The following is a 22,052-nucleotide window of genomic DNA, read 5'->3' as shown; positions in this document are numbered from 1 at the left end:
ACTACACTTGCGGCTCACTACTTGCGTAGCGTACAAGTCTGTGGGGCCGCGTGCAGCCGCTCCGTCCTGATCGCTGGTGCTGTTGGTGCCTTTCCGTGCAGGTGCTCCTCAGGACTATAAGTTGCTCTTCACCCCAGAACTGCGCGTCCCCACGGCACTGTGAACTTGACACAACATTTGTTAAACGACACTGTTTGCATCAAGCACTGAAATGCAGTGAATGACTGAGATAAAAAAAAAAAAAAACGTTTCTACTTAAGAGTTTTCTGAAAAAAATTTTTGTGGTGTGCACGAAAGACTTACAAAATGCCGAAGATTTTCTTAATTAAGGACCGGCTGCAGCAGCAGCAGGCCAAGCTCCTGGAGGCGCAGAAGGCAGGAGTAACCCTGGACGATGAGCGCGGTCGTCATGCGGACCTCAACACCTCTTCCTTCACAAGCACGCCCCCAACACTGGACCTGCGGAGCAGCAGTTCCTCCCCGAGGGAGACGCTCATGGACACGTCTCTCTCCACCATCGACCTCAGGAAAGATAAGTCAACAGTCCCGGAGAAGGACGAGCGCCTCGATCTCGCTCGTCTCGACTTGTCGAGAGACAGTCTCAGTCTGTCCAGAGAGAGCCACCCCGAGATGTCAAGGGACAGTCGCCTCAGCCTGCCGAGGGAGAGCCGTCGCACCCTACCTAGGGACGTCTGTCTGGACCTGCCCATCGAGAGCCGCCTCAACCTGTCAAGAGACAACCGCCTCGATCTGTCAGTAGACAGCCGGCTAAATCTGTCAAGAGACAACCACCTGAATCGCTCCCTAAGCAGCCGCCTCAGCCTGCCCAGGGACAGCCGCCTCGACCTGTCACGGGACAGTCGGCTGGAGGTGACCCGGGAGGATCCGCTTGACCTGGAGAGGGAGAGCTCGCTGGATTTACGTCTCGGTGAGCGAGGCATGGATCGCGCCAGCAGTCCGGGCCGCCGCCCCCCGCGCTACTCTCCACCGCGCCTGCTGGACGACCACTCCCTGGACCAGCCACTTTCCCTCACCGTCAGAGACAGAGGTAAGCCCTTCCGTTGCGTGTTCCTGTCGCATCATGTTTCACTTTCCTACTGCACCTTGTAGAACACTTTGCATGAGCTGTATTTAAAGCTTGTATAACTCAAATCCCAGTTTAACCTTTTCTCTTCCCTGTACTGTCTTCTCTTAGAATAGTGACTAACATGCAATTTGTTTTTAAGAAAGAGGTTCAGCCACGCCGTTATGAAGTTAGTTCACTGGTGTCAGAGGTGTATATTGGGAAACTCTTGTCTGGTCAGTATTTTCCTTAGCTGTGCACTTCATCCAAGCCAGCACCTGCATGCGAATGTATGCAGAACCACTGTGTACATTTGCAAGCCACGCTTGGCTCAGAGATACCTGAACTCTGCCTCTCTATAAGTCACTGCAGTTCAGCGTTTTGTTTACGTCGAGTAAAGAAGCATTATCTGCCTCTGTAAAGTAACAGCACAGGTGTAATGACCCCACACCTGTGGCAGCCGGGCAGGGAGGTAAGGAGGAAAGGGGCTGGGCGGGAAGAGGCAGGGCGCACCGGCGGGAGGGAGGCAGCGGGGAGAAGGGAAGTGCGTCTGACTCGCGCCACACATGACTTGATGACCCTGAGGGTGCGGGACGCCCAACGGGACTTAAGGAAAGTCTTGGGAAAGGGCTTCAAGAGTGCCAGTTATCTCGCAAACAGGTTCTTCCAGTACCACCAACACAACTAAAGCCATCACCACCACCGCCGCCACCACAACACCATCCCCATCAGCATCACCAACATTCCCCGTCACAGCCTGTAGGTCACTCGTCTCCTTGTATTCTCTTCCCTCCATGGTGTCATCTCCTTACCCTTTACATCACCGCCTCTTCCCCCCCCCCCCTACACACACACACACACACACACACACACACACACACACACACACACACACACACACGCACACACACACTCGATTTCACGCGCAGGGAAGGCATCGGAGGGCGCAGCGGTGGCCATATCTCTTGTTCCGTGTATTCCTCGTAGCTTGCATCACCTCTTTTCTCATCCGTCCTCCAGGAACGAACGGGTCTCCCTTATATGTCTGTGTCCTCGCAAAAAAGTCAAAACTGAAACCATCCAATGCATGATAAAAATTAAGGGTACGACAGTTGGCGTAAACAGCGATGAATTATTATATTAGAAAAAAAATAGCATATGAAGTAAAAACAATTGCTGGAATCGCTTAAAATTTATCCTTGATATTTAACGGCGAACTCACCTTATTTGATAAGACCAGGCTATGAAAATGGTATTTTTTTTTTTTTTATGTACCGAGACGTAACAGACAGATGCTACTTATAACTTTAAGTATGACCACATCCACGCGTCCCTTCCCTTTCCCACTCCCGCTCCCGGAAAGCACTCTTGCTCGCGGCGCCTTCAATTAGATCAGTCAACCCGCGGGAAGCTAAATAAACGGTGAAGTCAATAGAAAGAATTAAAAAAAACAATCCCACGATGGTTCTTGGCAGCCTTGGATAACCTCACCTCTCCACGTTACTGTTTCTCTCTCCCGGGAAGACTAGAGCAAGGTTATAGCGGGGCCGATGTGTGCGTGTCATTTCACTCATACTCGGTTCAATTTCATTCGGTCACTATCGAGTCTAGTCCTCACCAAAAACTATTAAATTTGTAAGCCTCTTATCACGTTTCTCACGCATGGCACATCGGAGTAAGATAAGGAAACATCTGATCGGGGAAAGGAGGAAATGACGGGGATTGTAAGTAGCGTTCTCGGGAAGCAGTGAGGAGGAAAGATTAGGAGACCGTGAGCGAGAGTGTGTGGGAGGGAGATTTACTTGGCCTCGCTGGGTTAGAAGAAACTACACTTCACGTCACTATGGCCGAACACCAGCCACCCCTCCTCACCTGTCGCTCCCACTTCACGCATCCCTCTTCAGGGATCGCGCGAAATCGGGACCAAAAAAAAAAAAAAGCCTTGGTACTGACTGAATTTTTTTTTTGATTGACACACGAAGGGACATTTGCAAACCAGCACGAGGAAGAAAGAGTAGTTCTATCTAAAACGAAGCAGAAGACTCACACACCGTCCCACACCTTGGCCTACTCTGCATAAGGAGGCACCTTCACTATCTACAACACGGTACCACATGAGTACACCCTCCCATGAACAGCTGGCACCAGTACATGGAAGTCTTTTTAGGTATTACAGTAAAGACCAGCTGAGCCAAAGAGTGAAGGTGGGTGGGTGAAGGAGGCAGACGCTGACAGCAGCACCCATCTCAACAGTTACATGGCCTTCATGCAGGGTCGTTCCTAACTTTCTAGACAGGCGTCCTGGACCTGCCACTTCTTGTCTTACTTTTTTGCCCTTGACATACATTGCATCAATAAAAGCTGACTCACACATTAACCCCAATCGCGGCCGCTTGAACTATTACAAATACGAGTACTGTAAAGAACGCCATCGTGTCCCTTACGCTGGGTGGCGCCGCGCATCCCGCCTCTCTCCGCCGCCGTGAGAAAAGTTAAGGCAATGTGACATCCGATTATCACACGTCCTGGTCCTCACCAATGAAGTGTTGGGTTTATAAACAGACTGTTGATTCCTTCACGGCAAGCGAGACACGGGACAGTCCTTCAGAAGGTCGCGTCGGGCAAGACTTGTAAGACTTCTTCACACCAAAACACACACACACACACACACACACACACACACACACTCACTCTCTCTCTCTCTCTCTCTCTCTCTCTCTCTCTCTCTCTCTCTCTCTCTCTCTCTCTCTCTCTCTCTCTCTCTCTCTCTCTCTCTCTCATAGCCTTATGGTTATTAATTTTGCTTTTTCTTCAGTTTTTTTTTTTTTCGCGATACCTCCTTTAAAGCGCGTTCTTCTTCCAAGTGTGCATTTCTGCCTAGTTCACCGCTCTGCTCCCCACTCTCTTCTGTAGAAAAGAAGAATAAAAAGTTCTTAATAATTCGGTGTCATTTTTCAGTTCTCGCTATTGATTTCAAACCTGCCCTCAGTTACGAGATACTAAACTAAGACAGCAGATCACGGCAATTTACTCTCCTTTCCCTTTGCCTTCCCTCCCTCTCCGCTGCCCTTTCCACCACCACATTTCCATACCAACCCGACCACCCGCTGTGTCTGAACCGCGAACAGAGATTAAATTGAGATGACTTCAGATGACTTCCTTAAACCGTGAAGAATTTATTATGGATAGTGATTTTTTGCTCCCCATTCGGACGCTCGCCTGTCTTCCTCCCCTTCACGAGTCTTGTCCTCCTCCCCTCAGTCACGTGTCTTCTCCCTAACGGGCACGTGTCCTTCTTCCCTCCCTGCCTGACGCGTTGCCCCCTTGCCCCCTTGTCTTCCTCCCGCCTTCTCACCTGGGCACGTGTTCTTCCCACGAGGGTGCCCCCATCTCACGGCCAGAGCCATATTTATTATCCCTTTTTCCTCCTCTGTGTGGGTTCGTCGCATTTCAACATTTAAATGCCAACCTTCACCACCACCACCACCACCACCACCACCCTTGCTACGCTGCAGTATCAACAAAGCGACGATGTAGAAATAGAATATACGATGAAATATGACCACTCTTGATTACCACACCCTTTACAGACTTACTTTCATGCACCTGATTAAACTACTCTCACTGAATGGAGAGCCTAGAGAACGTACTGTACTTACCATGGACTGAAATTATAGTATTGCTCAAGTATATTAAGTTGCGGCGTTTAATGTTTACGTTAGGATGGTCAGCTGCAGTGTGTTCCGTATGCATGGAGGCCACAGTGCGATGATGCAGGTCCAGTAAGAGGAAGTAAAAGGTGATAGGTGAGAAGGAACAGGAAGATATCAAACGCTTGGAGAAGTTTATGCACTGTAGTCTTCATCCTCGTCCTTTCTCTTGTTCCTGATTTTCTTCTCTTTCTACGTCTCCCTCTGCGTCACTACCTCCTCCTTGGTTTCGCTCATTTCTTGCATCAACACCTTATCCGGATGTGATGTTTTCGCAATTTTACATTTTTATTATGCGGTAAGCCGTTCCCCCCTTCCCAAAATACTCTCTCTCTCTCTCTCTCTCTCTCTCTCTCTCTCTCTCTCTCTCTCTCTCTCTCTCTCTCTCTCTCTCTCTCTCTCTCTCTCTCTCTCTCTCTCTCTCTCTCTCTCTCTCTCTCTCTCTCTCTCTCTCTCTCTCTCTCTCTCTCTCTCTCTCCTCTCTCTCTCTCTCTCTCTCTCTCTCTCTCGTAACCCTACAGACAGTATCACCTCACCTGTGGTCTTACATTCCCCCCACCCTGCCTTCACCTTCCTCCCCTCCCCGCCGTTCCCTTTCCTTTCGCCTCGTCCTCTTTCAAAGAACTCTCCTTCCTTTTCCCAACCTTCCTAATTCCCCTACGTACTCCCACATAAACTTAACCCTCCTCCCTTCCCTTCCCCCTTACTTACTCCCTTCCCACTACGCTGTCCTCACGTCCCTCCCTTCCTTTCTCCCTCCTTCCCTCTTCCTGCGCACCTTTCTCTCTCTCTCTCTGTCTTTCTCTGTCTTTCTGACCCTCCGTCTTTCTTCACCTGCATCTCTTCTTGTATTCATTTTCTTTCTCGTCTTCTACTTCATACAGCCTCTTCGTGAGCCTCGTCTTCTTTCTTCTTCTCCTCCCCCTCCTCCGTACCTATCTTCCCACTCTCCTTCACGCTTTTCTCGTATAAACTTACGCTCGAGTGACTTTTGACTTCTTAGTACACACGCACGCACGCCCATACACACACACACACACACACACACACACACACACACACACACACACACACACACACACACACACACACACACACACACACACACACACACCTTCCTTCCTTCTTCTCGGAAACCCGTTTGATCACCTGGAAGAGTCGTTGAAAATGGATATTTTGTAGAGCGGTTAGCATTTTTTACGGGCGTGTTTTGGCTGGAGGTGAGAGGAGGAGGAGGAGGAAGGTAGAGGGGCTTTGGGCAGGTCAGGCTTCCACACCCTCCCTCACCCGCTATACCCTCAACCCTTCGTGCCTTTACCTTTGCTTGGACAGGCTGATATAAGTAGTCTGTCAGTGCGAGTTTTCAGTTTTTCCCCACCCCAGCTATGGTGCGGAGGAATAATCGTGGAAGCTAACAGATCATTGTGGACCTCGCTCATTACGTATGCTTCGGGCAGCGGCGCCGAGGAACGGTTCGCTTACTGTCCCTCCTTACTAACCCACAACCCTTCTGTTCTCCATCACTAGCCGTCCCCTCATCCCCTGCCTGCTGTGTGCCGCTGTTGCCGTGCCCAGGCCTTTGTTCCTGCTCAATCCCACGGCATGCGTGCGGTGGCTTTATCGCAATAACGAAATTAAAGCGTTAAATCGAAGCAAGTAGACCGACCCCGCAAGAATGAAGCGTGGTGGCCTGTGGATTCTTCGCGCCTGGAATACTGATGAGAGATGCGAGGCTGGTACAGGCCAGGCCACCCTCACAAGGCTGCCAGGGACTCCGTAACTCACTCCACGCTGATCTACAGACAAGGAACTAAAGGAAACTATGAGGAGTTGTCTTCAGTACGCTGTGGGGTCACTTTCGGTGGGGGTGCGAGACAAGAAGGAGTAGAGAAACGTGACAGAACCGTAAGGCAGCATGACCGGGGGCGAGAGTTGTCCTTGACGGTGCGCCGGTGAGCTGCCGAGCCCACGCCTACGCCACAGCCTCACCTGTCTCCTCTCCAAATAGCTTTCATTTACACGCCCAGCCAGTAAATAACGTGTAGACCATTTGTGTGAACGTAAACATCGATATTCACTCAGAACTGCGGCCAGAGATCGGCGAGGCGGCGGCGGGTAAAGGGTAGATGCGGGAAAACTTGGCAACGCTGTTCTTCAAGGCTGTGAGTAACGGTGAATGAACGCTGGGCGGGAGGAGAGGGGTGAGGGGGTGGCGGTAAAGGATAGTGGTGGCAGGTGGAACATAATGTGGGCTCTCCTATTATCCATTTGACGGTGTTGACGCTCCACCTCCCGAGACTTGCCTCACCCACGCCGCGAATTCGACTGTACGAAGCGCACTCAAGAGCGAGGGAAGAATGGGAGGCCGGCGAGAGACGTGAGCACAACCACTCTTCCCTTGCCTCCCTCTCCCCCTCACCCACCCTTTAAGGAGCCATTGTTGTTTTCACAATGGTCACCATGACACACTCATACAGTTCACATACTAATTAAGAGCCAAGAATGAAAAAAAAAGACTTCCTATACGCATACGTAAGCACACAATGCTATGTTTGTGTGCATGGCGCCTCAAGTTAATGTTGTAGGCCATGTAGGGCTCGTGAGGTGTGGGCGGCGCCGCATGCCAAAACAAAGGACTGGCGAAGGAACGTCAGCAGGCGGCCTGTCGGACCATTTCAACATTCAAGGCAAGGCTAACACCAAATGGGCCTCGCTCCATCCCCTCTGTTGCTGTGCTCGTCCCAAGGTTCTGCTGATGGATGTGTGAGTGCTTAAGCCTCGCGCGCCAGGGACTCGAGCCGGCAGCATCACCGACCCTCACAGTCGTGCAAAGGCGGACCTCCAAGTAGCACATTATTAGGTGTGGTAGGTTACTCTGGTTCACTCTTGCCGAGGCTGTAAGTGCGTTGCGCCCTGGCCTTCAGTGGCGCCCGTCCCCCTCCCGCCCTCCGCCCCGATGTGAGGTTGATGTGCGGCACCTTCTTCGCGCCGCGGACCTGTTGCAACCCGCACGCCCATTGCTCTCAGGTGTTTGTCTGATTACACACACGCGTCCCCCGACCAGGAATGCTACGTGCCGTGCTGTGAGAGACGAAGCCAGATGATTCCAGATAGCTTTCGTGTCCTCCACAGACATTGGTAACGGTTTTCTATCAACCTTAAAACTTCCCCGCCCTTCTTGTCTCCGTCAGCATCGTTCTTTTGTGACAGGAGGTGCCGCCTCATCAGTATTGTTCACTCCCCGCCATTGTCCCCCTCCAGCCCGAGTATTCTCCCCGCCTTGGCAATGACGTCACCATCTTTGACTTGTCAATAACACCACCAAAATGTTCCCTTCTCGACAGTCTCTCCGAAGACGATTTGTAACGCTCGCTTTTTCCCGGAGAATGTTCTCTGTGTAAAGTATTAACAATGAATAACTACTGATTATGCATCCAGTAGTGACAATGATGCAGCGATAACGAATCCAGTTTGCATGAAATATACTGGTCAACTTCCACAAGCAGACAGTTCGCCTAAGGCTTCTGTTAACGGCCCGATGCCCCACAGCGACAGGTCGACTCTGCCCTGACTATAAACTGCCTTAGAGTCAAAGTGCAACGAACACGCTCAATGTCAACGCCGGCAGCTCGCGGCAGGTGGACAGGGGAAGTCTCGTGGCCGTTCCGCTTGTCTTTTTTGCAAGCAGATAATTATTGTTGTGGACGACGTGTTAGGGGCGTGTGGCTTGTTCCGAGCGTGCATTAAGTCTGCGGTTCTGTCCCTGTACGGTAGTGTGTTGCTGTGTTTTTTTTTTTTTTTTTTTCATATTACTTTTAGTTGGATTTTGAGAAGCGCGGATTTTGTTGAGGGAGGGATGAACATTTTTAAGCTTTCTTATAATAAGGTGCTCTGTCTAAATTCCCTGTCAGGAATGGAACGATGGGTATTAGGCAATACGTGGCAGTATTTATCTTTCCTAATGCTGTGGCCGCTAATTCGGCTGATGCGTCTTATGAAAACATTTACCCAGAGCGTGGAAAGCATTGCACCAGCAACCCTCACTGGAAACCGAGCGTGTCGTTCTATATAAGCACATTTCCCGACATGAATGAGACGTGATGACTTCCCCTCCCAGTAATTGCTTTGGCCAAGCCGCAAAATGTTCCTCACACCTCAAATACAGCCCCGCCGCCAAGGGACAATCTTCAAGATATGCACAGCAACTCATGAAGAGGCAACTGCTGGTGCTGGAGGGTAGAGACCTTCCAGACTTCCAAAACCCGTCATGTGGAACGGACTGGAACGCCCCAACGCCTCAACTCGTTCCCTCCTGCCAGTCGCCTCTTTGACACTGCAGTACACAGCCTGTTATCGCCTGAGAGAAATAAAACGATGTCTTGAAGCGACCGTGAGCATTGTAGAAGGGTGCTTGTGAGTACAGAACTGGAGGTTTAGGGGCAGTCCTCGGGGCCGGGAAGATATGGGATGTGGGTGAGGGAACAGCGAAGGTGCGGTTCACGCCAGGCAAGCAGTGGGAACGCAGCATCACTGTTCTTTTGTGCCGAGGCTCAGAAGGTGTGGTGAATGTTATCGTTTATTCAAACATTTGCCCGCACCGAGTCAGTCCAGTATTACCTGAGTCTCACAGTCGCCAGGCACGTCGGCTTACACGATTCTGGCCCACGGGTGAACACGTATTTTTTTCCTTCATGTCTTCACAAAAAATCAACGTAGCCTATGTTCCTTCTTGCACGATTTTAGGCGACATCCATTCCGTTCATAGTCGTGTCTTTTTTTTTTTTTTCTCAGCCTTTGTATTCAAACAGCCGAGTGAGTTTCTGAATCTACTCATTATCACTTTCCTCGCTGCGTGCACTTTCGTGTGTTGCAAGCGCACGAAGAAGTGTTGAACAGTGTGCTGGGTGACTCGCCGCTCGTGTGTCCGAGAGGGAAGGTCGAGAGAGATACAAAACCTGTGTGTTGAGGGGAGGACTCAGTGGACAACTGCGTCATTTTCACTGCCAAGGCCAGCCGGAGCGTGGTGCCTGCAGATCACCGAGCGCCTCGCTAGATGAACACTCACACATCACACATTCCACCATCACCAGTATACTTTTTTCCCTCCATTTTTCCTCAGCCATAGTTTAGAGAGAGCGAGTACTGAAGAAAATATTTGTATACCCAGCATTATGTTCATGTATAAGAATCTGGAGCAAGACAACGGGGCAGAGGCGGGTGTGGGCAGCGTGCCACGGGTAACTGGTTTGTGGGGAGGGTGTCTGGTCCCCAGGAGGGTGAGTGGGGTAGGGTAGGGAGTCTGGAGGCGCAGTAACCTCCCACCCACACCCGCCACACACCACTGACCCGACTCGGTCTTCCCCAAGCCGCTCATATTCCGTGATGTACACACGTTTCCACATTTTTTTGTCATTTGTGTAAGTTCTTGTCGTTTGTCTTTGTAATCATCGTATTGTTATAATTATTCCGTGTATCCATACGGAATTCAACTCAGTTCCTCCTTTGGCAACTGTCTCAAGCCAGTCCAGGAACCAGCAGGAGCAACTGAACTATTCCGTGACCCCGCCTGCCCTCTCGCCCGCCCAGAAAGGCGAGCTGGTTTCTCTCAGCGGAACAAACACTCGACCTGCTTGAAACACTGGGAGACAGCTTCGCCCCTTCTTTCCACCAGCCCCTAGCAGCCTATAGTAAATCTAGCCTTACTTGGCAGCCAGCAGCCTCTCCGCTACCAGCTGTGCGTGTCTGGAACCGCTCGATAATGAAGCTGCGGGAGTGTGGTGTCAGCGACTCTGGCTTACTGTATGAAAGAGCGGAAGTTTGTCCGCTGTGCCCTTGGTCTGACGCCGTGCATAACGCAGCACCCAACGGCATGGAGACAAAACACCCACTTTCAATGGGATGTGAACTGCCGTTTTATGATTTTTTATTTTTTTATTTTTTTTTTTTTTTTCAACGTTTACACGCCACCACAACACTCCAGGAAAACTCTGCCTGATTGGTGTTGCTGGTGTTTGAGTTGTTGTTGCGTCACGTGGTGGTGTTGGTGATGGTGGTAGACAAGAAAGCTGATAAGAATGGCGCCGCACTGACAACCTTCAAGGGACGCTGAACTCCTGGCTGCTGTTTGTTCTTCTTATCTCAGCCAGCTTATCAAGAGTATTAATGCATTGCAGATTTACTCGCTTCTAATTTATATTATATTGTTTATGAATGGGAAAGAAAAACTGGCGTGCGCGAATAAGGCGAAGGGAGCAGTCCGGCCCCGCCCTCACCTGCCCTGCGCGTGGGTCAAGGCTGCCGCGCCTCACTGATTAGATCACGCACAAGATGAGAACTGCCCTCACTGAGCGACGGTCGCGCCACGCCGTCCTGCACCGTCCAGGCCACCACCACCCGTGCACCTTCTAACTGTGTTCATTATTTGGGTAAATTCATAATTCGTGTACAATTTTTAACATAAAAGTAACCTGCTCTTGACAAACCCTGAGCGTTTATACACTTTATTCACACAGCGGCTATCTATGGAATTCAACGTTTTCACAATAGTATGTATGACGGGAGCTTGAGACGCATTAGTGTAGCAGGTTGATGGCGACAAGCCACATAGCTGAGATCGAGTCATATTAATCGTTCCCATCAGCTGGGGTCAAGATGCTACACCTGCCTTGGCGGAGGCCGCGGGCCCTCATAGTTTCCGGTTGGTGTCCCTCTTATTACGTTGCAGCCTCGGGCAAGGGTGCTGCTCTGCCCACCGCGAGGGAAGGATCCTCGAGGTCACCCACTGGTCGTCTTCCTTCCGGGCGCTGCTTTATGCACCTTCCCTTTAAGTGATTGTTACATTAATCTTTAAAAATGCACAAAAGCTGGCCGACGGTCCCAGCCAGGGAAAGTAGAGGAATACAATTGACTTTACATTCATATAACGTTCCTTTGATTACCTCGCCGCCACTTGAAAGGTGAAGAATGTTGTATGTGCCATTATCTATGTATTCTCAAACACACTCGATCCCAAGTCTTGGGGGCGGAAGGTTCAATAAGACCTCTCTAGCTGCAGACCGCAAGTCCTCGCGACTTCCCTCTGTATACCGGTAGCTTCGGGGAACAACAGGTGCAGCTACGGAAAAATACATGCATGACTACGCAGCAAAACGGGACGATGAACACAAGATCTGGAACTGAGCTGGAGTTTCGTGCGAGGCTCAGGACTATTCACATAGTTAACATATTCCTTTGTCATTTACGACTTTTCGCAGTTCTCGGTTCATGATTAATCCTGCAATCAGGTAATGAGCGAAGAACTTGAACATAACCTTTAGATTTGCATGTTGTCTCAGAAACATTCAGACAGTGAGGGAAAAGAAGAGTTTCCTGACACGCTCGTCTCATCACCAGTTTTTATTTACAAGTGGAATTTGGTTGCACATGGTAACGCATTTGTTAATTTCACCCTTACTCCCAAGGCCCAAAAGCACTAAGAGAACCTGAAGAAAAGTGGCCATTCGGTTTTCAAAATATAAAGCGGGTCTCGAGTGAGCAACACCGGCGCGCTGCTGCCGGGACGGGGAGGCGGACGCGGCACAAAGCTTCGTTCAGGTGTTCCCAAGGTGACCTTCACGGGCAGCCTCGGGCGTCTCTGGACGAAGTCAGTGTTCTTGTGATTCCCCACAGTTTCCAGCAGCAACAGTGTTTCCAGCGACCAGTCTGCTGGTTTGTTTAGATCAGATGGGCTGTGGGAGGGGAGAGAGGAAGGGGAGGGGAAGAGGATGAGGAGCACTCGTGGCAGGATGTTTTTGAGGATGAGAGCCTCTGACCTCCCTGACCACTAACAACTCGCTAGCTTCCTCCCGCTTCCTCTGTCCGCCAGAAAACACCAGGAACAAAAAAGTGTAAGTGCGATGCAGGAGAGCAGGTGGGCGCCAGGTGATGACTGCACGTAACCGCAACAGTCGGTCCAGGGCTGCTCATCGCCGCCGCTTGCACGGGAAGGCTGAGGCCCTGGCCGTTCGTTACAAAGTAAAGTATAAGTGTGAAGGATATGAAGAGAAAATTCTCGAGTCCTTGAAACGTGGAGTTGTTTGGCCAGCCACTTAATAGTAACTTTATGATAGCCTTGCTCGCCTCGCTGACAGAAAGTGCCTCCTCGCGTTGATGTGTTTTCCTTCCCCTACAACCAACAGCCTCTCTGCCGGAACCACTGGGCCACCGGGTCGAGTGTTGCCTGAACCTACCCAGGGTCACCTTTGCGAGGTTAATAGCACGTGCACTCTGGATAATAGACACGTGTTGGTAAGAGAAGCTGATGTAATATTTACCATGTATGATCACCAAGAAATTAAAATATTTATTTTTCACGTGTACATGATTTTTTTTTTTCGTTTGCTTTTGCGTAATCTGTTTACATGTGTTATATATATGACTCAGTAAATGCAAGTATTACCCCTTGTTATTTAGATTTTCCGTTGCTGCCTTTCATAACACCAGACACTGAGGAAACACCGGGTTAGAAGGAATGTAAAAAGTCACCCCACACTCTGCCACCCACACCCCGTTGCTGCCTCGCGTGCACCACCAACTTAACGCTTGTTCAGATTTTCCTTAACAAGCTCTTGCCATCGCCATTAGCCTGTGATTTATGTGCGTATGCGGCGCTCAACTAGGCGGGGACGAACGCAGTGGTTATTTGTAGTTATAGTTCCTCGCTGCTGCAGTGGGAACATACAGTTTAAGAATACTCCTAAGGCAAGCCATTTCTCCAGTTATCACTCCGCAGCCTATTCGCTTCCTGCCTTCAGTAACCTTCATTAGTATGTCTCGTTTATTCTTATGGTTGAGTTTATTCACTTTGATTGAGAAGTTAAGGAACAATAATGTGTTCTTAATCAAATATCCTTTCTCGTCTTCTCACATTATTTGGACGTCCACTTCTCACTAGATTATCCTCCTCCTCTTCTTCTTCTTCCCTCATCTTTCTTTTTCTCACTGTCCTGCTTTAAAATTTCCATACAACCTTATTGTTGCAGCGAAAAAATTAATCGCCCAGCCGGCCCCTTTCTAAATATAGCTCTCTTTGTCTGCTTTTCAAATTCCCTGTTTATCTGCCAAGCTCTTCACGCGAACCCTTTGAAGTCAAGTGCCGAAGTTTTACCCACGTCAGTTTACTAGATTGTTTCCCCATCTCACCTTGTGCAGTCAATGGCAGGAGTATTCTTTTGTTAATTTATGGAGCATTGCAAAGCAGCATATTTATCACCTGGAGAGATCCTTGGCAACGCAGTAGAGACAAGTGTAGTGATGGCATGCGGCATCCCCGGGTCACACTGCCTGAGGTTCAAGGCCGCGCGGCATAACCTTGACAAGCTGCGGGTATTTGTATATCCACTTCACCTGTCGTATTGTTTAGTGCACAGCCGTGGTTAAACTTGAAAGCACGACACATTGGTGCGAATTATACCCTCACCAGGAAAGATAATTTAATGAGGAGTGGAAAAACATCGGAAAGGGAAGCTGAATCTGACTGGGTGAAGTAGCAAAGACCTGAGGAGGATTTCTTCTTAACACCGTCAGACGATAAACAACTTCTGTTATTGTCTTGGTGGTCACCTGTGTCTCACCGCTGCTCACAGACCCAGACTCCGTAACCTCCACACGTTCGCCTCCTCCGCCTCAGTCTTGCAGGGAGTACAACTACTGATGATAGACTACCTTTATTCTCTACAAACGGCCTCTGAACAGCATAGGCAGCGCAGCAACAGTCAGCCAGCCACTCGCAGCCTTTTCCTTTCCTCTGTTATGCAAAAGCGTCACATTTTCAGAAGCGCATGATGACCCTGAGCTTGTCAAACACGACACGCTAAATGGATACCTACCACCCCATCACCACACACACACACACACACACACACACACACACACCAACAACAACAACAACTCATCCTTTACAGTCAACATGGCAGAAGGTATATTGCAGGTCAAAGTATATTTATATGCGAGTATTACAAAGCGTTGCCGGTTCCTCCAGGGTCTGCCTTTCCGAATCCCGATGCCTCATTAACTCCAGCATTTATTCACGCCACATTACAACATTTTAAAGCTCTGGCAACACGCAGGTCCATCCGTGGCTGTGTTTGGGTGCTGAGTGCGTTGCGGGCGCCACCTGTTGGGTTACTTTGGCCTCGCTTTCCGCCCTCCCCGTCGCTATCTTCGTCCCAGCAACGTCAACAACTCAACCTTGGCTACCCTATTGCTGCTTCCTAGTCAGTCTCTCTCTCTCTCTCTCTCTCTCTCTCTCTCTCTCTCTCTCTCTCTCTCTCTCTCTCTCTCTCTCTCCAGCACAGTCCTTCACCATCACCGTCAACACGTCGCCCAGTCCCGTTACTCCCGAGCCACAAAGTTTCGCTCGCGCTGCTAGTGTAGATGCACGGGCTTCCGAGCTTTGTTGAGAACTTACAGATAGAAACATAATAAAAGGCCGCTAAGTCATTGTTACGGCGCCCCGTGTTACTTCCTGTACCTGTACACTTATGAACGCGGAAGTGGCTAGCGGAAGTTCGCCTCTCCCCACCTCTTCCTCCTCCTCCCCTTCCTCCTCCCCCCACATCCCACACACTATGTATACTGTCCTTCTCTCCTCGTTCGCGCCCGTGTATACTGGCTGGCCTCGGCACATGCATACATAGCTCCACTTTTAGTGCATAATTCCTAGTATTCATGCATCGCTCATACAGTATCGACGTGTAAAGGGAGGGACTCATTTGTTACATCTGTGTAGGCTTTGTGTTTGACACGTTAATGGGTCAGTGATTTTGGACGAGGAGTTTGAAAAGAACGGCCACTCCTGTGTCGTCCGTTGTGTCCCCGAGAGGGTACTCTGGTGTGCTGCACTTTTGTGTCAGTCGGTCGATTCTGAGCAGCTGGCGTCTCAAGGGAGCCAGGCTGTGATGAAGGAGGTGGCCCGCCTTCCTCCTTTCCTTAATTATACTTGAGCTCCACTGATTGTCCTGAGGTGGCATTTGTAAAGCTCCCCGGGGACTCGCTACCTCGCTTAAATCCCCACGATATGGTCGCCTCATCTGGCCGTCCTCAGGCTAAAAGCTGCCGCTGCTTCTTGGCTTCCCGGGGGAGCGGACCGCACCTGCATTATTTCCCCTACTCTCTTCCCCTCCTCCCTCGCCACCCACCCGAGGAAGTGAGATTGAGGATGGACGGGAATGGTTGTATTCAAACGCAGCTGATAAGATGAGAAACAAATGCCAGGCCGAGTGGAGGGAAGCTGTGACAAAGCTGTAGGAGCGAGTAGTCATGAAGTCAGTCCTCACATCAGCTGTTAATCTGCATGCTGCACTCTCACTTTCTCTCCATTTTTCTACTGATACATTTCATTTATGCATGTGAGCAAGATAGGCATCCTCACAAGTTTGTGGGATAATTAGTAAGTGCTGATATGTAAATATTGCCACATATTGCTCAGGAAGGGAAGGACTTGTTTCCCTCATTACATTGATGAAGAGTGACTAATTAATATTTATGAACAGATGATGACGGCAGCTACTGGCGGGATGACGCCCGCGCCTGCAGCCCTTCTACCCTGGACGCCCCAGTGGACCGCCCACGACGCGCCCTGCCGCCCATCAGCCGCATGCTGCCCAGGGGTACGCTGCTCCTTCGCTCCCACTCGCCGGCACTGCCCCCAGCCGATGCCCTCCTGCCCCCTCAAGACGTGCCGCTGGACTGCCACGTGCCCCGCCGCGCCGCTTCGCCGCGACTTCCACCCTTCTCTGACGTGAGGCGCCACCAGCGGGCTCCCTCCCCCATGGACTACGACCACCGTCCGTTCCGGTACCATGAGAGCCCCGTCTTGCCCTACGACCTAACCACCCGTCGCGCCCGCTCTCCCCGCAGCATGTCCCCGCACTCCCTCCCGCCGGTGATGGCCTCTATGCACCTCACGCAGGCCACCAGCGCCGAGGACGGGGGTGGCCAAGGGAACGGCAGCGGCGCCCCTCCGAGTCAGCACGGCAGCGGCTCTAGCGGCGGCTACGTGGACGCCTCCCAGACTTCTCTCTCCTTCTTCGGCTCACTGGGCATTGGTGGAGACAAAGGCGGTCTGGGCGGTGCTGACGGAGGGGGAGGAGGAGGACAAGCCCCTAGCGGAGGTCTCCCGAGCGTGGAGAGCACGTCCCTGCCCCCACCGATCCCCCTGCCCGTCGAGCCCCACGTGTATTCCCTCCCCGAGCACTGCCGCAGCATCCCCACCTCTGCCAGTGACACTTCTCAGGCATTCCCAGCTCCGGCACACTTCAGGGAAAGACACATCCACTTACAACACCAACACCATCTACACTCACATCACCAGCAGCAACAGCAACAACAGCAGCAGCATCAACAGCAGCACCAGCAGCAACAGCAACAACAGCAGCATCAACAGACACTTCTACAGCCGCAGCAGATCCAGTCACAAGCACCTCAGTCGCAGTACACGGTGACTCCTCCGTCCCCTTCGCCTCTCCCAGTCTCTCCTCCCCTGAGTTGCGCCCCCTCACCCCTCACCTGCAGCACCACCGTCCTTAGATCTCCACCTGAGGCGCAGACCTTCGAGCCTCCATCACAGACACAGGTAGGAGGACATAACCATTCTTCCCCCATCCCAGTATTGTAGAGGCTGACACATAAGTGAAGTTATTTAGGTAACTTTAATATGCTAATCTTGGTAATTAAAACTGAAGGAAAAGTCTTCTGACACCTTTTTGTTCCTCAGGTTCCTCTGGTGTCGTCAACGGACCTCCAGAGCGGGTGGTCAGATCGCTCCCCCATGTCCCCGCAGTACATGCAGACGTCTTACCCAAGCCGTCCCTCCCCGGGCAGCACCTCCCTTCTGGACGCCTCCTCCCCGCCTCTCCACGACCTCCAGGTATGCTGAGTCACTGGTTCATCTTGTTTCCATCCTTCCTCTCATCGTTCTCTTTTAGTCTCTCTCTTCTATTATCCACTTGTGCAGGTTTATCCTCCTCAAATACTACGATTTATAGCTTTGGACTTTGACTCCTGCTTTCAGTATTCTGTCGCAAAGGACAAAATTCAAAACTTATGATTTGATTTAGTTCTTCAGTTGAGTTGCTTCTCACTTCTAACTAGCAATGGATAAAGTCACGTAATTAGAATATAACGTTGTCGTCTGTCTGTCGCACAGCGAGAAGTGCCACTACAAGTGAGGGTGTCCATCTTGCAGCAGAGGCTTGGCCTCCCAGAAGACACACCGCTTGAGTTCGTCAACGGAGGCCACGGCATCAAGAATCCCCTAGCCCCCACCACTGACACGCAGCGCCCCGAGGCCTCAGAGAAGATGCAGCAGCCACAGCCAGGTACTTATTTATCATCCACAATGGTATTTTCATTGACAATTGAAAGTCGGCTTGGTCTTCCAACGCACAAAGAGTCGTTACGTGATTCCAGTTTTACTTTTTCATTGTTCCCATTGCCCTTTATTTCAATATTCTGGCCTTTGACACGATCGAAAGTGACCACTTGCTTTCTCCGCCAGTTGTGATGGATGATGACACAAGCAGCAAGTTCGTGTGTCGCGTGTGCTCTAAAACGTTCAGCCTGCAGCGACTCCTCAACCGCCATATGAAGTGCCACTCGGACGTCAAGCGTTACCTGTGCACTTTCTGCGGCAAAGGCTTCAATGACACCTTTGACCTTAAGCGCCACACCCGCACCCACACAGGTAACGCTCTGCTCCTACTCGCGTTGTGAAATGGTGCATTGCAAGCAATCATTGAGAAATTTGTCATATGTTTTTCTATTTAACCTCGACTTCGCTTGATGTAAGAATTAAATACCTTTCCAGTCACAGTTTCTTTGTCTCATGGTAAGCTGTTTTCGTACCACACTAACGTTTATGGTTTTCCTGCAGGTGTGCGTCCGTACAAGTGTAACCTGTGCGAGAAGTCCTTCACGCAGCGCTGCTCCCTCGAGTCGCATTGCCTCAAGGTGCACGGCGTCCAGCACAGCTACGCCTACAAGGAGCGCCGCTCGAAGGTGTACGTGTGCGAGGAGTGCGGCCACACCACGGGAGAGCCGGAGTGCCACTACATGCACCTCAAGGACAACCACCCCTACAGCCCTGCTCTCCTCAAGTTCTACGACAAGAGGCATTTCAAGTTCAATAACTCCAACTTCACAAACGTCCTCCTCATGAGTCAAACGTAGAGGAACAGCTGTCCTGACTTGCTGCCAGTTTCCTCATCCATAACAGCAATGGCTTTTGTTGGTTAGGCCTCTGCTTCTGCCTTTACAAGCGTCACGCTGGTGGCCGCTGCTCCCTCAGCTAGTGACTTGATGCAGGGCAGACCGTATGCCCCTGGCCAGGAGAGAACCCAGAGAGGCCGCACTCACGCAAGGAGGCCACACACACTTTGGCCAGTCCTGCCACATACATAACTAAACACGCGTTCCTCGCCGGCTCGGGACATAAACATATCTTCGTGCTTTTTCAACAGAAACATGCAAGGCATTATAAGTTTAATAAGTTATATGTAAAACTATAGGAAAAGTTTAGCTTAGGAGTCTATTATGTTAAGTGTTAGCATTGTGCTTTATCAGTGGCGAGATGAGACTGTGGACAGCTTGGTGCAGCAGGCGAGGAGTGAGGCGACGGCGGGTTCAGTGAGCCGTTTGCGGTGCACAGTTGATTAATGAATGTTGCAATATAGGTGTTAAGATGTTGCTAAACCAATGATTTTTACGTTTAGTACTTAGACTACAGCGTGAATGTTTAGTTGTTGAGTTCTAGGTGTTGACGCTGTTCATTCTTTACAAGAAAACTTGTTAGCATTCACACACAAAAAAAAAAATCATTCAGTTTGGTGTAGAGGTTTATGATGATCTCCAGTGTAACATGAGGGCATTAAATACGATTGGTGCTCCAAGCCGTAAGTGATACGTCTTTTTATGTTTACATAACATACCAACCAATGATATTTACCTCAGAGCCGAGACCTGCCGCCCACCCGTGGCATTTGGAACCCGCAGTGCGTTGTCGCTCTGTTCTGTTGTTGGTTCCAGAAAAAGACCTGTCGCTGGCAAGCGAGACCAGGTCTGGATAACTTTTTTTAAGGTTGTGCAGCATGGAGGCATCAGTGGGCACCCACATGCTCCTCCATGCGTGGTCGGCGGACTCGCGGCGCTCTTGTGGTATCTGCCGGTGAAGTACAAGGGTCTGGAGGGTGTACATAGCTGTATATAGGACGTTACTTTAATTTTATATTTTTATAATCCTGCCGGGACTTTCACACTCGTAAATGACAAACACATGGACGGGGCCACGCACCCTCAGGCCCCCGCTGTGCGCTACACTCACTGCATCATTCCTTTCTGAAATTTTCTGATGATTCTGGACACAGGATGACATTTAAGACTTCACTCTGCCTGGATTTGTTTCGTAGTGTCAGCTGCTGGATAACCCAAGGGACGACAGCTGCCTACGTTTTGCAAGCACATCTTTGTCAGACCGTCATTCTTCAGCTTTTGAGGGAGTGAAATACATCAATGGGAACTATAGTTCGTAGGATCGTGATCTTGTGATGATATATGTTAGTGCAACTCAGCACGCTGACTGACGCCCACCCGCGGCACACGCCTGCACGGCGCCCGCCCGCTCACTCTCACCTTTTGAGTTTACGGTGCCATATGAACCTGATGTTACGGCACCGACTTCTAATTAGTCAAGCAGTCAATCTTTAATCATCGATGTCTGAAGCAAAATCTAAGACACAAGTCTCTAACATTCATGGCTTTAAGTGGAACACTGGAAACATTTGTCTGTGCTGGAGTGCGGGCGGTGCTGTTCGGTCCCGGAGGTGGCGCGGGAGTCACACTGCTTCACTACTATACACGGGAGTCCTGGCGCGGCGCGGCATTGAGCGGCCGAGGCAGACAGCACTGTAGCCTTGGGGTCCTTCTTGCATGGCACTAGCGGCTGTCAGTCATTTCTCAAGGTGAGCTTCTCGTGTCATTTTCGCCTCTACGGGTTGCAGTTATGTTGTTAGAATCTTTAACCCTATTTATGGCCACGGTCGTGATCCACACCCTCGGGTCTCTTGTTGATTTCAGTCATATAATATATATTTTTTAGATTTTTTGTCTTTTGTGTCTGTTTACGTATATTCTCTATTTTCTCTGTATATAATTTATATTAAGATAATAAAATATTTGGAATCTAATGCGATGCTTATTTGTTTCTTCACCACTTGGTACTGAGTAGTAGTAGTAGTAGTAGTAGTAGTGTGTTTTGGTGGTGGTGGTGGTGGTAGTGGTGATAAAACTGCAACACAAAGTCATTTCACATATTTCTAAAGTGTTGTGTCGCCATACGTGTTACAACTTTAGATGAATTGCTCGATGACTGCTGAAATGCTGATTGTGAAACAACAGAATTGAGTAATCTTATCGTCCCCTCCTCCTGCTTGCGGTGTGAATAAATTTCATGCTTCTATTATGCTTAAATGTCTATGAAAATGCTGGTAAATAACTTTTAAAAACTCTAAAAGAGAAAAACAACGGAAATTCCTAATTATTTTAACTCTCTCTCTCTCTCTCTCTCTCTCTCTCTCTCTCTCTCTCTCTCTCTCTCTCTCTCTCTCTCTCTCTCTCTCATTTTTTCTTAGGGAACAGAGTTTATACAAGTCAGAATTCAAATAACTCGCCAAAAATTAATAAGTTACGAAAAATACCATAGATAAAAACAGCATTATATCATAACGGTATTTCTTTTCCATTGCGCAATTTTTTTTTTTTTTTTATTCGTGTCCAGGATTTATCATTATTACCTACAGTCTTCCTACCCCTCTTGGCTCAACACGACGGCATTAGCTTGTGCAATAGATCGTGGTTCAAACCTGAGCCTCACTGTTTTCACAAGGCTCTCCCTGCTGAAACTACCTTTCTCTCGCTTCTCTCTCTCAATTCCACTAGCTTACGGTCCTATCGATAAATAGGAAGGTGTCTGTCTGTTATAAGCCTTTTAATTTTCAGTCTTACTAGTTTACGGTTAAGGCGATACCAGACAGAATGACATGTTTATTGTAAGCATTTTTAGCTTCCTGACAAGTTTATAGTTCATACGATAGAGAGACGGACGTGTCTGTCATAAGCTCTTTCAGTTTTAGAACCACACTAACTTCAGTTCAGACGATACCAGATAGAAAGACGTGTTTATTATGAGCACTCTTCACTTTCTGACAAATTTACCGGTCAGACGATAGAGAGAGAGAAATAGAGGA

The 22,052-nt window shown here is 49.8% G+C and overlaps 1 protein-coding gene and 1 long non-coding RNA gene across 3 annotated transcripts in view; both read left to right on the top strand.

Annotated features, from left to right (window-relative positions):
• The window catches only part of LOC135106850 (uncharacterized), a 51,789-nt gene that overhangs the window by 22,825 nt on the left and 6,912 nt on the right, over positions 1–22,052 (top strand). The window lies entirely within an intron of this gene.
• LOC135106849 (transcriptional regulator ovo-like) lies at positions 10–20,993 on the top strand. Of its 2 annotated transcripts, none has more exons than XM_064016217.1 (6): positions 10–1,048; positions 16,305–17,386; positions 17,528–17,680; positions 17,999–18,131; positions 18,311–18,496; positions 18,686–20,993. In XM_064016217.1, exons 1-6 carry the CDS (start codon positions 307–309, stop codon positions 18,979–18,981), a joined length of 2,592 nt encoding a protein of 863 aa, XP_063872287.1. In that variant the 5' UTR covers positions 10–306; the 3' UTR covers positions 18,982–20,993. The 2 variants fall into 2 exon arrangements, with proteins under 2 accessions (XP_063872287.1, XP_063872286.1); XM_064016216.1 differs by having other exon boundaries at positions 87–1,048; positions 17,960–18,131.

Source organism: Scylla paramamosain, chromosome 14, assembly GCF_035594125.1.
Source record: "Scylla paramamosain isolate STU-SP2022 chromosome 14, ASM3559412v1, whole genome shotgun sequence".
In the NCBI taxonomy this organism is placed as follows: Eukaryota; Metazoa; Arthropoda; class Malacostraca; order Decapoda; family Portunidae; genus Scylla; species Scylla paramamosain.
Note: the sequence above shows the minus strand (reverse complement) of the source record. Positions and strands in the feature narration are given on the sequence as shown.

What these genes read in the sequence shown, in the direction of transcription:
- LOC135106849 (XM_064016216.1), top strand. Translation starts at nt 307, where the DNA reads ATGCCGAAGATTTTCTTAATTAAGGACCGGCTGCAGCAGCAGCAGGCC. An exon ending in AGCCTCCATCACAGACACAG is followed by an intron (nt 17,387 to 17,527) that starts GTAGGAGGACAT and finishes TTTGTTCCTCAG; the next exon opens with GTTCCTCTGGTGTCGTCAAC. An exon ending in CGCCTCTCCACGACCTCCAG is followed by an intron (nt 17,681 to 17,959) that starts GTATGCTGAGTC and finishes TCTGTCGCACAG; the next exon opens with CGAGAAGTGCCACTACAAGT.